Consider the following 13,153-nt stretch of genomic DNA (forward strand, 5'->3'; position numbering starts at 1 on the left):
TTTGATTTTTAGGCCAAACCTGCTACCTGCCCGGCCTTTGTTCATGTAAGAGTTCCTTGGCGGTGCCTGTGTTTCATGTAAAACAAAGGGTAATAGGTCTAGGGAAGGGGAAATAGTTTTTGAAAATGCAAAGGTAGGTTTAATTACATTTTCTTATTCTTTGCTCGAAACGAATGAGCTTGTTTATATTTAAAGCACCTTTTACCTCTTCAGCTTCTTATATTGCGATGAAAGTTTGTAGGGCCGTAAATATTGAATTTTAAACCTACTAAATGTAACAAATTTGACATTGGCTCAAGGGAACAGAAGGCCCAACTTTTTTCGTACCCTTATTGATAAAATTATTAAATTATTTAATTTGACATTTTTTAAAATATATATATGCTTTAATATTTTTTCAGATTTTTTAAAATTATTTTAAAATTTTAATAATCTTTTTAAAAATTTTCTTTAAAAAATCTGCAAATTTTAATAATCTTAATAAAAAAAACTAGTAAAACTTAATCGTCAAAATTGATCAAAAGGTTTAATTGTTTCAATTTCTCAATTCAAAAGTTCAATTGATTTAATTTCTTAGTTTGACGGTTCAACTGGATTAAAAAAAGATTTTTTACAAGTTAAAGGGCTTCGTGCACACCATTAAGCCAAAATTCTTCCATTCATATAAATGCCGATCTTCAAGACAGAAGATACAATTTATACACGTAAAGACACTAGCTTCTTAGCTATTTTCTAGTACAGGATTGAAACATATGATAATTGTTTAACCACAGCTTCATTCAATTCAATTTCCGAATGTGATCCACAATAAGAGGGGGGGGGGGAGGAAAAAGAGGAGATGAATCAATGATAACAGTGTTGAAACCCTTAAAATTTTACACTTATTATCATCAATAGAAACAAAAAGGAAAAAAGGGGTTGTCACCAAAATCTCCATGGATCCTTGTATGGAGGAACATAATTATCAGTGGGAGGAAGAAGGCGAAATGATGCAACCGTCTGTTCCAAAAAGGGACCCATCTGTATTGTACAAAATTCACTTGGTAAGTTTTGGATGAATGATATATACACATACATACGTACACAAATAAAGACTTTATAATGACCATCTGATACATTCATTCTTCTCATTCTTATGTCCTTTTATTAGAAATAGTTTACTGATGTTCATTTGTTATTGTTGAGAGGGATAGAGAAAGAGGGTGACCTCGGTCCACTCCTTGCTAAGAGTTGAAGCATTTAGAGAGTATAGATAACCTGCAATAGACATTTGCACTTTTGAATGACAACGGAAGATGATATGAAGAAGCGTCGTAAATAGAAACATAAGTCAGATATGTCGTGAAGAGACTATCTCAAGTCTCATACACTGACTATGAAACCACAGTAGCAAAGGTTACTGTGCTTAAATGTATGATGCATCTTTCTATATATTCTCCTTCCTCTTCCCAATGTTGGAGATTTTAGCAGATGAGTTATGTTCCTCAAAATTTGGATTATGTGGTTTATTTTCTTTTTAAAATACTAGGGCATCATGGCTCTACCAAGGAAGTTTCAAATTAGATTTCAGAACTAATGAGAAATTAAAAAACAAACTGGGTTGCAACGATTTTAATGGATACATAAAACAACTACACCTTTTGGAAAATGAGGAACAAAGAGAGATTTTACGATCCTACCTTCCCGTTCAGCTGTTGAAGCAACATAATGTCGGTATAGGTTTGCTTCTTGAGCCTGCAAATATCCACGAAATGCATCAACATTCCAAAAAAGAAAAGGAAGCTTGACACATCTTTGCACTGATTGAAACTGTTGAAAGGGAGCACTTACGGATTTTGTTGGTGATTTGCGAACAAGGTACTCATAGTACCAATATAGCTCACCATCAATCTGAGAAAAAGGGAAAAGAAATATGTAAGACACTTTTATTCCAAAGCTAAATGGCAATAAAAAATTAAAGAAGGCCTTTAAAGCTTACTTCACTGGCATGCGCATCAAGAACAGAACTCTCGCTCATCCGCTGGCTTGAGGTGACACGCTTCCAAACGATGTAGAATGTCAAATGAGAATCAACTTAGCGAGGTTAAGTTTTCAGAAATTAAATCTAAGATCCTTTCTTGATAGATCTATTTATTTAGTCATTCATTTAAATGTCAAAATAGTAGAGATTTTGTGTGTGTATATATATACATTGATTGCATGGTTCAGAATCCATAAGCAGTTTTTAGTTTAACGTCAAAAATGTTCAAAGATGCACCTTGGAGACATGCATTTTATTTAAAGTCTACATTTTTTTTGAGGGTTCTTATAGTTTCTCTTGCAAATTTCCGTATCAGAAAGATTTCAATCTTAATCGGATATTTGGGTGAATGAGCCAAAATTTTAATATGAACAATGCACTAGTTGGCACTTGGCAAGAAAAGAAAATCATTTCAATTACCAGTGCAGACTTGTCAGACAATACAGAATCAGCAACATCTTTTGCTGCCCATGTCTTCTTATCCTTTGACTTCAAAAACTGAATATTCGGGGGACCTATCTGAATCAAAGGATGAAATAAAATTCATAAAACACCAAATAATTAATAGGGATCACATTAAAAAAATGCAGTTCTATAAACTTACCGAAACAGAAATTATGAGATTATCGGCAAAGTCCACACGTTCAGACACTATGCGTAGACGTGCATCAGCTGCATTATATATAAATAAAATAGTTAGTCCATCATATAGTTTGTGTCCACAATCTAATCGCGTTTTATAATTATTTCAAGAAAACTTGAAATTCTACAAGTAATACCGATAAAAATGCTTTAGCAGGCAGAACTTTTCACTTTCAAGTGATGGGATTGAATAAGACTTACGAGACAATGGGGCAGCTGATGAATACCTTTCAGGCTTTCTAGATTCCACCCTTCAGAAAAGTGCAAAATTAGTGATGTTCCAACAACTTGAGGCCATCGATAGATAAAAATAAATGAAGAATTGGTTTGCTCTTCCTTGAGTAAAATTGAAAGTGATATGGAAGGTGTAATAGACTCTAAGAACTACATGACACCTTTTAAAAAAAATATGTAATTTCAATCCACCAAAGATTCGTGTTATTGTGATTGTAAATCATAATACGTCAGTTCTCTGCATATATAGCGTCAATTAGTCTAAAGCAAGTAAATGAGGGGATTTTTTCCAATAGGAGTGAGAGTGATGGAGAGGGAGTCAACATTTTTCTTAACATATTCCTAAGTTATTATAGCATAAATAAAATAAAAAAGGTGGAAAGTCATATCACATAATTTTGATGCTGAAAACCAACCATTTAAAAATTTTCTTAGATGGCTGCTCCACTGGGTATGAATAGGTATAAGAATTTATCTCATCAACGAATGAAGCCGTTCGTACATCCTCCGAAGCAAGACATCCTGCAATAAGCTCAACAAAATACTCAGATAAAATGGAAAAAAGAGTATGGATATAGCAATTCTTGAAAATCTAGATAGCATGCAAAGCATCTTTGGCAATTCTTGAAGAAGTTGGAAGTTTCCAGTGGGCAATTGTCAAGTCTCGTATGGTAACTATAAGAAAATAAAAGTTAAAAGTTCCCTTTGTGATCCTCTAGATAAACATTACATGGAAGGATCCAGTTGAATTTCAAGAAACAAAAGGTTATTTCATTGACCAGAGAAGACGGCTTTACCAAAACAAATTGCTACAGTGAATAAATCACTATACATATATCAGTTTCTAAAACATGCTGTTTGGTCTTGGTGTAATCAGAAACTGCTTAAACTCAATCAAACTTCAAAATTCTTTAGATAGGCTCAAGTCGTAACTGAGATGCCCCACCTAATATTTTGTGAATTCAGCAGTATAATGACTCCTTTTGGGATATATATTTATTCTCTATAGGTAACCAATGTAATTACTTTGGCCACAGGCGTGAACTCAAAATCATCAAAATCAAAACGAAAGTTCCATAATCTAATTATAACCCATCCTGTGAATTTTCCGTCACTGATGATAGAAAGGCATATGAGACAGCTTAATCAAGAAATATACCATTTCAAGTGCTTAACAGATTCAAATAACTGATTTTTTTTTCTTCAGCATAAAACCAACTAAGATAAGCCATGGATCCTTCATACTGACATTGCATCATACATAAGGTGAACTGGTCAAAGACCAGTTTTTCCTCCATCAACAATTCACAAATGAAAGGTACATAATTATGTACCTGAAGATGGAAAATGTGCGGAGAGTGAAGAAGAAAGAGCAAAGAGCAACAAATCCCTTCTACATAGCACGTTTTGAGAAGTGGGTTTTGAATCAAAACTGCAGCACACTGTGATTTTCTCATGGAATCTTCTGATGTAGTTACTATTCTTATGACTTAGCATTCCACTGCCAGTACTACCTGATTCATGCCTGAGAGAAAACTAAATCAAGTTACGAACAAGCAAAGTCCAAAAGTAAAGAGACAAAGAGAAAGAAGAAAAAAGAAAAACCTGAAGCAATGGAGAGTTGGGACGGGAAGAAGAGAAGGAGAGAGAACCACCATTTTAGTTTTAACTGAGCTTCTCTCTCAGTCTGCTCTACAACTTTCCTTCTTAGCTTAACAGTTGGCTCAACTCATCCGCTTGGATTTTCTCTACCCTTTTCAAATGGGTAATGTTCTCGTACAACTCAACATTCAGGCTAACCAATAGTATCCTGCCACGTCAAATATTTGTTACTTTGAAAAGGTCTAATTTAGGGTAAAGTATACTCCAGATCCCTATCTTATTAGTTATATTAAAAAAGGATCACGTTTCTCTAAAAGCTATAATTTAATCAACAATTAATATATTAACCGTTAAATATTAGATGCAATTTAATATAATAAAATTAGTCTCAATATAATAATAATTTCTATAGACAATTTATAATTTAGTTTTTGTTCTTCTTTTCTATTACATATTTTTCTCTCAAAAATATATTTTTTGTTACTTTCATGGTATAATAACAATTTAAAAATTTTATGATATAATATAATTATCCAAATATTATTCTGATTTGATGGATTCACTTGTTTGAAAATATCGTAAAAAAAATTAAATTAATAAAAAAAATTAAATATAAAGAGCTAACTATATTAAATTATCTCAAATGAAGATCAATTGATAAAATTTTAAACAATAAAAGCCTTTTAAATTTTGAATATAAGTAATATGTTGATAATAATATTTCAATTAGTGACTAAATTATAAATTTTAAAAAATACCCTATTTGAACTAATAATTGAGCAACGTGATATACTGTTTCAAGAATATTCCCACGGATTCGTTATCCGAACACGGATTGGATTTAAGTCGGTTTCCAAACAAGACGCGGACGTCACTGCCTTCAAGTGGCCTCCTTGTTAAAAAGCATTTTATTATTGGCTTTCATTTTAATCGCAGATCCCTTCTATCATCTTTTATTTCTGTTCTATTCTTTTTCCCAGACGATCTTCAACCGCTCCGAACATTCAGGTAATTTCTCTTTCAGTTTTCCTTCTTGTTCTCCGATCATATCAACAGAGAGTCTTGTTTCTCTAGCAGTAGTTTTAATCGATTTTTTTGGCTTTATTTCTCTTTCAAAATTTCTGCCTAATCTTTGATTTTTGATGTTTTAACCTTTCGTTCTGCTTGATCTTTGTGACGTTTTAAATTCGAGATCGTAAGAGAAGAGCTAGATGCTTAAGGGAATTTTGGTTACTTAGATTGCTTCTTGATCAATTTTTGAATGTTCTATATAGTTGTCCGATTATTATATATATTGTTTAATCCTAAGAGTTTGATCAAGATACCTTTTTTTTGGATTTTACATCACACAAAAGCATTGGTAAAAGAACTGTATATGATCGAGCAACAGTTGTAGCTCATGCCTAACATTTTGTAAATTGGAGCTTAGTATTAGTTATTTGAGAGATTTTGCGTGCTGTTTGTTTTTAAGCTATAGAATGTTGCTACTTTATATCCAGGCCTTATAGTGAAGGTTACCCAAATTCGTTTTCTATAATCTCGTCTTCGTTTATAATTCTTTGGAGCTTTCAGTAGTCATTTCCTTTAATTATACTGTTTTTCTGATAGGTTGAACTCTTATTACCCTCTTTGTGGGTCATTCTTTTGGGAAATGAATGATTTGCCTCATATGCTAACAGGGGTTATTTTTTGTGTTTTTTCAGTGTTTTCCATGAAGACTATGAAGCCTGGAGTTTCTTCATTGAATCCCTATGCTGCATCATACATACCTCTTGCCAAAAGGGAGGCCAATGATAATGTGACAGCTACACACACCAGTGAGAATGCTTGGTTTGAACCTTCATCACACTTTCCACATAAGCTACATTATAGCAATGCTTTCTCTCGACTCTGTAGCCCATGGTACTAAAAAGCATCAGGTTGCCGAAGGATCTGCAATGCAAAGCCACCCTGCTCGTGGTTCATTGATGCAAAATCCAGGTGAAATGATTGACAAGCAGTTTGTGGATGAAGAATTTGACATGGATTTGGAGTATCTTCGCATGTCCTTCCCTGGTTTATCCAATGAGTCTCTTATGGATGTCTACTTGGCTAATGATGGGGACTTTGAAGCTACTGTTGACATGCTGAACCAACTTGAGGTAAATTTCGCATAATGTTTATTTTGTTGTTAAAATTATCATTATCAGAGTGATGTTGCTGGATAATTTTCCTTCTTTCCTTTTCAAATTGAGTTTTACCTATCCCTTTTCTTTTCTTAAGCCGTGGGAGGATGAATGTTTGAGCCCCTCTCCAAGCAGCTTCGATTGTTCCGCCATGAAGGGTGCTAATAGCGAAGTAATAGAATTTATGCATATTTTTCTGATTTATTGTGTAGTGACATATTTAACCTGATTTTATATTTTTGGATTTGACTAATAATGTCTGATCAAAGAGTATAGGATCTTACTCCACTTTCTGGCCCATTGCGGCATAGCCATTGTTTTCTTCTTCATTTGCTCAAGTCTTTTATTTTGTGCAACTTCTGACCACATCACTGTGTTTCTGGTTACTTTGAAAAAGATCTTTCCATCAGCTTTCATATTATCTAATTATTTGATTTATGTGATTGATTTTTCGTACAAATTTTTGCTCTTGCCATAAGCATGTTAGTGCATACTTCTGTTGTTTTTATTCACAATGACATCACTGTTGGTTGAATATATCCAAAGTGAGGGTTGTATATCAGGTCATTTTGTTCTTTAAATTTGTTTATAACATTTCTTTACTCCATAACCCGTTGATAATTTCTGTTAATTGATTGGATTAAGGCGGTAGTGTGGGCCAGAGTTTTGGTTGTTGTATGGAAAATTCTTTATGCAGTCTGCTTCAGCTTATCTGTAGATTACTGCAGGTTTTAGACTGAGCCAAGTGTTAAATTTGTATAAACCATGCTTAGAAAGAAGTAAAGGAAAATGTTTTGTTTCTTAAGGTGATTGATTTTGTTGGAAATAATTTCTTGAGTGTCATGTTCTATAGTTAGTCGATTAGTTTTGAAAAACATATGCCTTCTCTTGGTATTCATGGATAGTGGATTGTGGTCTTGTCCAGATGCACACTGTAGAATCTTCTGAATGTCTTCCCGACACTTTGGATATGGTGATGTCTCTGAATCTGCAACCTGCAGTCCTCTTAAACTGAAGAACATGGCAGGCGAAACAAGTGCTTCTTCATCAGGCGCTGTGGAATCAGCTGTTGCATCATGATCGACTTTCTCGAAGGATATTTTAGTGGGTGTTCTTTTTTCTTAATATGTTTGTGGAATAGAAGTATACACAAATAGGGGGCTTTCTTGAAGGCTGAGAAATATGGTATGTGAAGCGCTTATGTTGTATAATTGTATGCTGCTGCTTGCCTAAACTGATACTGCTGTTGTGAGCTTTATTGTTTGGTGAAAAAGCTCCTTTTGCAGTTACCGTTGCAAAATATAGTTTTCATCAGAATTGAAAATGATTCTACAAGCTTGTTGTCGTCGACATGTTGTGGGTTTCCATTTGCTCGAGCATGCATGTCTGAGTTCGATTTTAACACTGTGATAACTCTAGCTCTGTAGCTGTCGAGACAAGGAGATGGCTCGAGCCTCCTTGTGCTATTATTAGGATGACGATGCATATTCTGACCACTCGAATCTTTCTCTCAATATGCAGTAGGAAGTTGTATATTCCCATTGTGGCATTCAAGCCTACGTTAGATCTGCGAATGCACTCTTTTCCTCCTTTCGCTTAAGGAGCTTTATTTTAATCTTCTTTAAATACAAACCTTCGTATATAAAAAAAAAATATAATTAATTTAAATAAATATTCCTAATTCTTAAGTAGCAATATGGATTGAATTTGTTGGAATTATTAAACATCCTCAAATAAAATAAATTATAAGTATTTCATAATATTTTTAAAAATTATCCAATTACACCAAACATTACTAATTACATAAATCATTATAAATTTACTGACTTTTTTATGTAATTTCACATAACATTACTCATTTTGTAATTTTTGCGTGATAAATTATTATAAAATCGTAATATTTTATCTAAAATGAATTGCACAAACCATACTATACAAACTATTACAATTTTATAATGTTATATGTAATAATTAACAATATGGAAACTTTAGTTTGAATGGTCCCTAGAAAAACTTTGTTCAATACGACTACAATTTTAACTAGGGTAAATGACACTTAATGGTCATTCAATTTTTAAGATATTTTCACTTTGTCGCTAAAATAATTTTTTTTATTGAAATTACTATCATTCAGGAAAATTTTCATTTCGATCATTGAACTCTTAAACCATTATGACAGTTGACATTATACTCTCACACATCGAAAGCTAGATCAGCATGTTCATATTTCATTTTCTTAAATTGATGTCATTGAATTAGATGGTCACATGTATCACCATCTTATTGAGGAGAAGATGAAGAGAACATAAATAAATTGAAGGATTTGAAATCCATAAAAGGATCATTGGTTCGAATCTCATCTAAAATATTTATATTTTTTTATTTCTCTTATTAATAAGTTGACAAAATGTGTTGATATCTTAATATTTATGAAAAATGACTTGTGAGTATGCTGACTCAACTATTGTTTTGATGTAACGATGATCGGAATGAAAGTTTTTATTAATAACACTAATTCAATGATTTTTTTTAATTTTAGTGACTAAAGTAAACAATCTTAAAAGTTCAATGACCATTACGGGGACAAAAGGGGGGAAATCCGAAGAAAAAAAGGCCAAACTAATATCCTTACGCCCTCTTGCTCTTCAGCCGACTAAAACCCTCCTGTTTCTTCATTTATTTTCCATAAACCCTTCTTCTCCCATTTCCCAGTTTTCTGCTAGTCCTTGCTTCACAACATACTCCTTTTATATTCATCCAGATTCCCAGCAACCCAAAAAAGTTTATCTCTAAATATTTATTAAATGCAATTGTATCTCCAAGCTCCAACCTTTCACTTCAAATTTCCATGCCTTTTGGTTTATCTCCTGCACTTACTTATTCATGTAAACTTTGCAGAAAGTTCCGTTTTTTAGCGAGTTTATCCATTCATGTGCTCTAAATAAAGTAGATTGCTTCAAAGAAGTTGACACCCATGTTTCCGATTATCCCGAATTGCAGCGGAGGATGCGGGGTTATGTCGTCTCAGGTGACTTTAACAATGCCCTCTGTACTCTGAATTTGATGAAAAGCTTTGATGGGAAGCCCACCGTGTATGATTGTAATTCCTTGTTGTATTTTTACTTGAAGTCTAACAACGCTTGTTGGCAAGAGCTAGTTGAAATGTATATCGGGATGAAGAGGTTTGGACCTCGACCTAATGCGTCCACATTTAATACTCTTCTTCGCGGAATGCTGGTTATTGGTAATTTGGAACTGCAGTTTTTATTGTTGAAGAGATGTATAGGAGTGATTTTGTTCCATCGTTTTCTTCTTTATCGAAAACCTTGAAAATGGCGATCAAGGTAGGAAATTACTTCATGGTCTTACTGTTTTTGAGCTTATGTTGAGTTTTGATTATCACCCGTCGGAACTGACTTTGAATAAATTTATTTCGATGCTTTGTAAAGTTGGGATGGCATCCAAGGCTTGGTTTGTGTTATGTCTTCTTTTGAGAAAGGGTTATGTTTATAATGTGTTTTGTTACAATCAGATTCTGTGGGTTTTATGCAAGTCCGGTCAAAGTTGTGTTGCTTTGCAATTGTTTTGTTGGCTGAAGAAGAAAGGGTTTGTCATAGTGTGTGTTCGTATACTGCTTTGATTTATGGATTTTGTCGAGAGGGCCTGCAGGATGATGTTTCCCAATGGCTGGATTTGATGCAAAGTGATGGGTGTAAGCCTAATGTGATTACGCACACGATAATTGTCAAATATCTTTTTGATAATGGGAAATTTGAGGAAGCTATGGACTATGTGGGTAAGATGGAAAGGGAAGGATGTCAACCTGATCTGCTTACTTATAATGTTATCCTTCGTGAACTTTGCCGTAGACACAGACTGGATGTCATATCTAAGTTCATTCAGGTGATGGTTCAAAAAGGTCTTTACCTGGATTCTTACTCATATGCTGCATTGTGTGGAGGCCTACTAAAAATAGGAAAAACAGGGTTTGCATGTGAACTATTGCACGATATATTTTCCAGTGGATGTACTGTAGATGCTGCTCTTTATAACATTTACTTACGATGTTTATGTCAACAAAATAAATCAAGAGAAGCATTATATCTGTTGAAGAGCATGACGGAAGCTGGCTTTAAGCCAAACAATGTGTCTTATAATACAATCTTGAGTGGTTTTTGTGCAGAAAAAAAAATTAACGAAGCTTTTGAGCTCTTATATCATTTTGAGTGGGATGTAAATTGGCCCGATGCAGTTTCATTCAATGCAATTTTGTCTACTGCCTGCAGGCTAGGAACTCTACAATAATCCAAAGGGTCTTATATCATATGAGGTATGAAAACTTAAAGCTTAATGTTTTAAGTTTGACTCGTTTGGTTCGATATGTCTGCAAAAGTGGAAACTTTTCGGAGTGTTTGAAGTTAGTGGAGTCCATGATGCATTGCAGTCCTACTCCAACCGAAGTCACCTTCAATATGCTGCTTCATAACCTTTGTAGGAATCAGTTACTTGGAATTGCATATCGGTTTTTCCAGAGCGTAAGAAACACCGAGGTCCTTCCTGCCATTACTTCATACAACATTCTTATCCATGCTTCCCTGAGAGAGCACAATCACCTTTGGGTTGGTCAATTGTTAGGGGAAATGAAAAGACAGAAACTGAAACCTGATGTTTTTACCTATGGTTCATTAATTAATGGCCTCTGTAAAGAAGGGAAGATATCAGCTGCTCTTCAAATGCGGAACCACATGCTAGTGAGGGGTGTTGTTCCTAGTGTTGCAATTTTCAATACCCTATTGCATGCAATGTTTTGGAGAGGCATGTTTCGGGAGATCCTCTTCTTACTTAAAGTCATGGTAGTAGAAGGGTTTCAACCTGATGAGGTAACTCTACGGATCCTTAACCAAGCAGTTTCAAATGGTTCGGTGAAGAAATTCCTAAAGCTGCTAAAGTTCTAGAGTGGATTATATGTAATTACTTTCAGAAAGAAACAGATCAAAGGGCAGTAGCTTGCTGATCTATTTAGTTTTTTGAAGTTTCTTTTCAAATGATTTTTAAAGCATTTAATTATGGCTCGCTTGGTACCTTCTAAGAATGTTTAAGAAGATGATTCAAGCATGAATCAGGTATGAAAGTTTTAGCAATGGCCAAAACAAGAAGATAATTTGTATTTAGTCCTTGTTTCAACATTGTTTTTCAACAGAGCAAAATTTACCTAAAACATCAATATCAAGAAGCAACCTCACATATCTTCTCTTGTTCTCATGCAGCAGAAAGGGGGAAATCCTTGCTTTCAGAGACATTGATTTTCTTGCATCCGGAGCATCTCGGGTCAAACATCTTGAATGTGGGGTAGGTAATGTATGTTTATCTTTCTCTCTCTCTAATCCTTTTCTTTTGGCCACACCCCTTACTATAATATTTACCCGAGGACCTCTTAACTAACATGATTTTTTCTTATTGGTAACCGTTAGCAGAACAGTGGCCTTATTCTTATGCAATTTACACGATGAATTGCTTTGGACTTCAATTGTCTCTCGTTTATGCTGTCTAGATGTGTAGTCAGATAATTTGCTTCAAATTCATTAGAAAACATTTTTTTTCAGTATCTTTTTTTAATCTAGTAGGATTTGTAGCTATGAATATGAACCTGATTCTACTTTCTAGTAATCTCTTTTTTCTGGAATATGATTTTGGTTTTAACGAGGTTATGATGATGAACAGTTATTATATCGCGGCGTGAAACTGCAGAAGAACGATTATTGATTCAAATCCAGGGTCAGATAGGGATTGGATCAGACCGGCTCAGAGTTGAAACCATATGTAGTGGTGCGGGAGTACAGCTATGGTACTGACCACCATGGTATGTAAGTTAGAATCACCTTTGCAAATAGGTGAGTTAGCTAGTTAACCATGGCAGCTCATTTATCTAACTATTGAGTTCCCATCTAATTTCTTTCATTGCTTCAACTGAAGAGGCAGGATATGGATTAGGGTTATTGCTAATGTTTTGCTTTATCATTGATTATACCATCTCTTTATATAAATCACAATAACTATCTTATTAGCATTTCTTGAATGTCCCAATGAATATTCAATAAAGCACATTGTTGTATTACCTAATATATCATATACATATATATATTGTTTTTATAGGTAAGCTGGTACTGAATGGCAATTTAAAGGAAAAATGTGTTCAGTTACAAGTGTGATCTTTCGATCTTTTCTAGGAATGACAATGGAGTGATCAATGCGAGGATCGGGTTTATGGGATCAAACTTGCATTGATGTCAACATGTGGTTCAATCCACTAATGTATTAATATTCTTATACATATGAGTTTAATATATGCATCTAGCTTGTATATAAAAGTTAATTTTGTAGGGAAAAAGAATTTCTTTTCATAAGGAATGTTTACGTGACAACTTCATTGCCAAAATGCAAACCATTGTTTCCATTTTTTCCAAGAATAGGGAGAAAAGAAAAAGAAAAA

The 13,153-nt window shown here is 34.0% G+C and overlaps 1 protein-coding gene and 2 pseudogenes across 2 annotated transcripts; 2 read left to right on the forward strand and 1 right to left on the reverse strand.

Moving 5' to 3' along the window:
• Positions 1 to 867: 867 nt before the first annotated feature.
• On the reverse strand, positions 868 to 4,621 carry LOC120201349 (psbP domain-containing protein 5, chloroplastic-like). Of its 2 annotated transcripts, XM_039201977.1 has the most exons (11): positions 4,502 to 4,621; positions 4,231 to 4,421; positions 3,313 to 3,418; positions 2,864 to 2,913; positions 2,625 to 2,692; positions 2,441 to 2,539; positions 1,979 to 2,038; positions 1,831 to 1,890; positions 1,680 to 1,734; positions 1,208 to 1,257; positions 869 to 1,020 (listed from the first exon to the last, which is right to left on the reverse strand). In XM_039201977.1, exons 1-11 carry the CDS (start codon positions 4,552 to 4,554, stop codon positions 922 to 924), a joined length of 891 nt encoding a protein of 296 aa, XP_039057908.1. In that variant the 5' UTR covers positions 4,555 to 4,621; the 3' UTR covers positions 869 to 921. The 2 variants fall into 2 exon arrangements, with proteins under 2 accessions (XP_039057909.1, XP_039057908.1); XM_039201978.1 differs by lacking the exon at positions 2,625 to 2,692 and having other exon boundaries at positions 868 to 1,020; positions 2,441 to 2,535.
• LOC120201351 lies at positions 2,762 to 8,011 on the forward strand (annotated as a pseudogene).
• A 1,323-nt stretch (positions 8,012 to 9,334) lies between these two features.
• On the forward strand, positions 9,335 to 11,543 carry LOC120201352 (annotated as a pseudogene).
• The last annotated feature ends 1,610 nt before the right edge of the window (positions 11,544 to 13,153 follow it).

Source organism: Hibiscus syriacus, unplaced genomic scaffold, assembly GCF_006381635.1.
Source record: "Hibiscus syriacus cultivar Baekdansim isolate YM2019G1 unplaced genomic scaffold, ASM638163v2 tig00007179_pilon, whole genome shotgun sequence".
Classification (NCBI taxonomy): Eukaryota; Viridiplantae; Streptophyta; class Magnoliopsida; order Malvales; family Malvaceae; genus Hibiscus; species Hibiscus syriacus.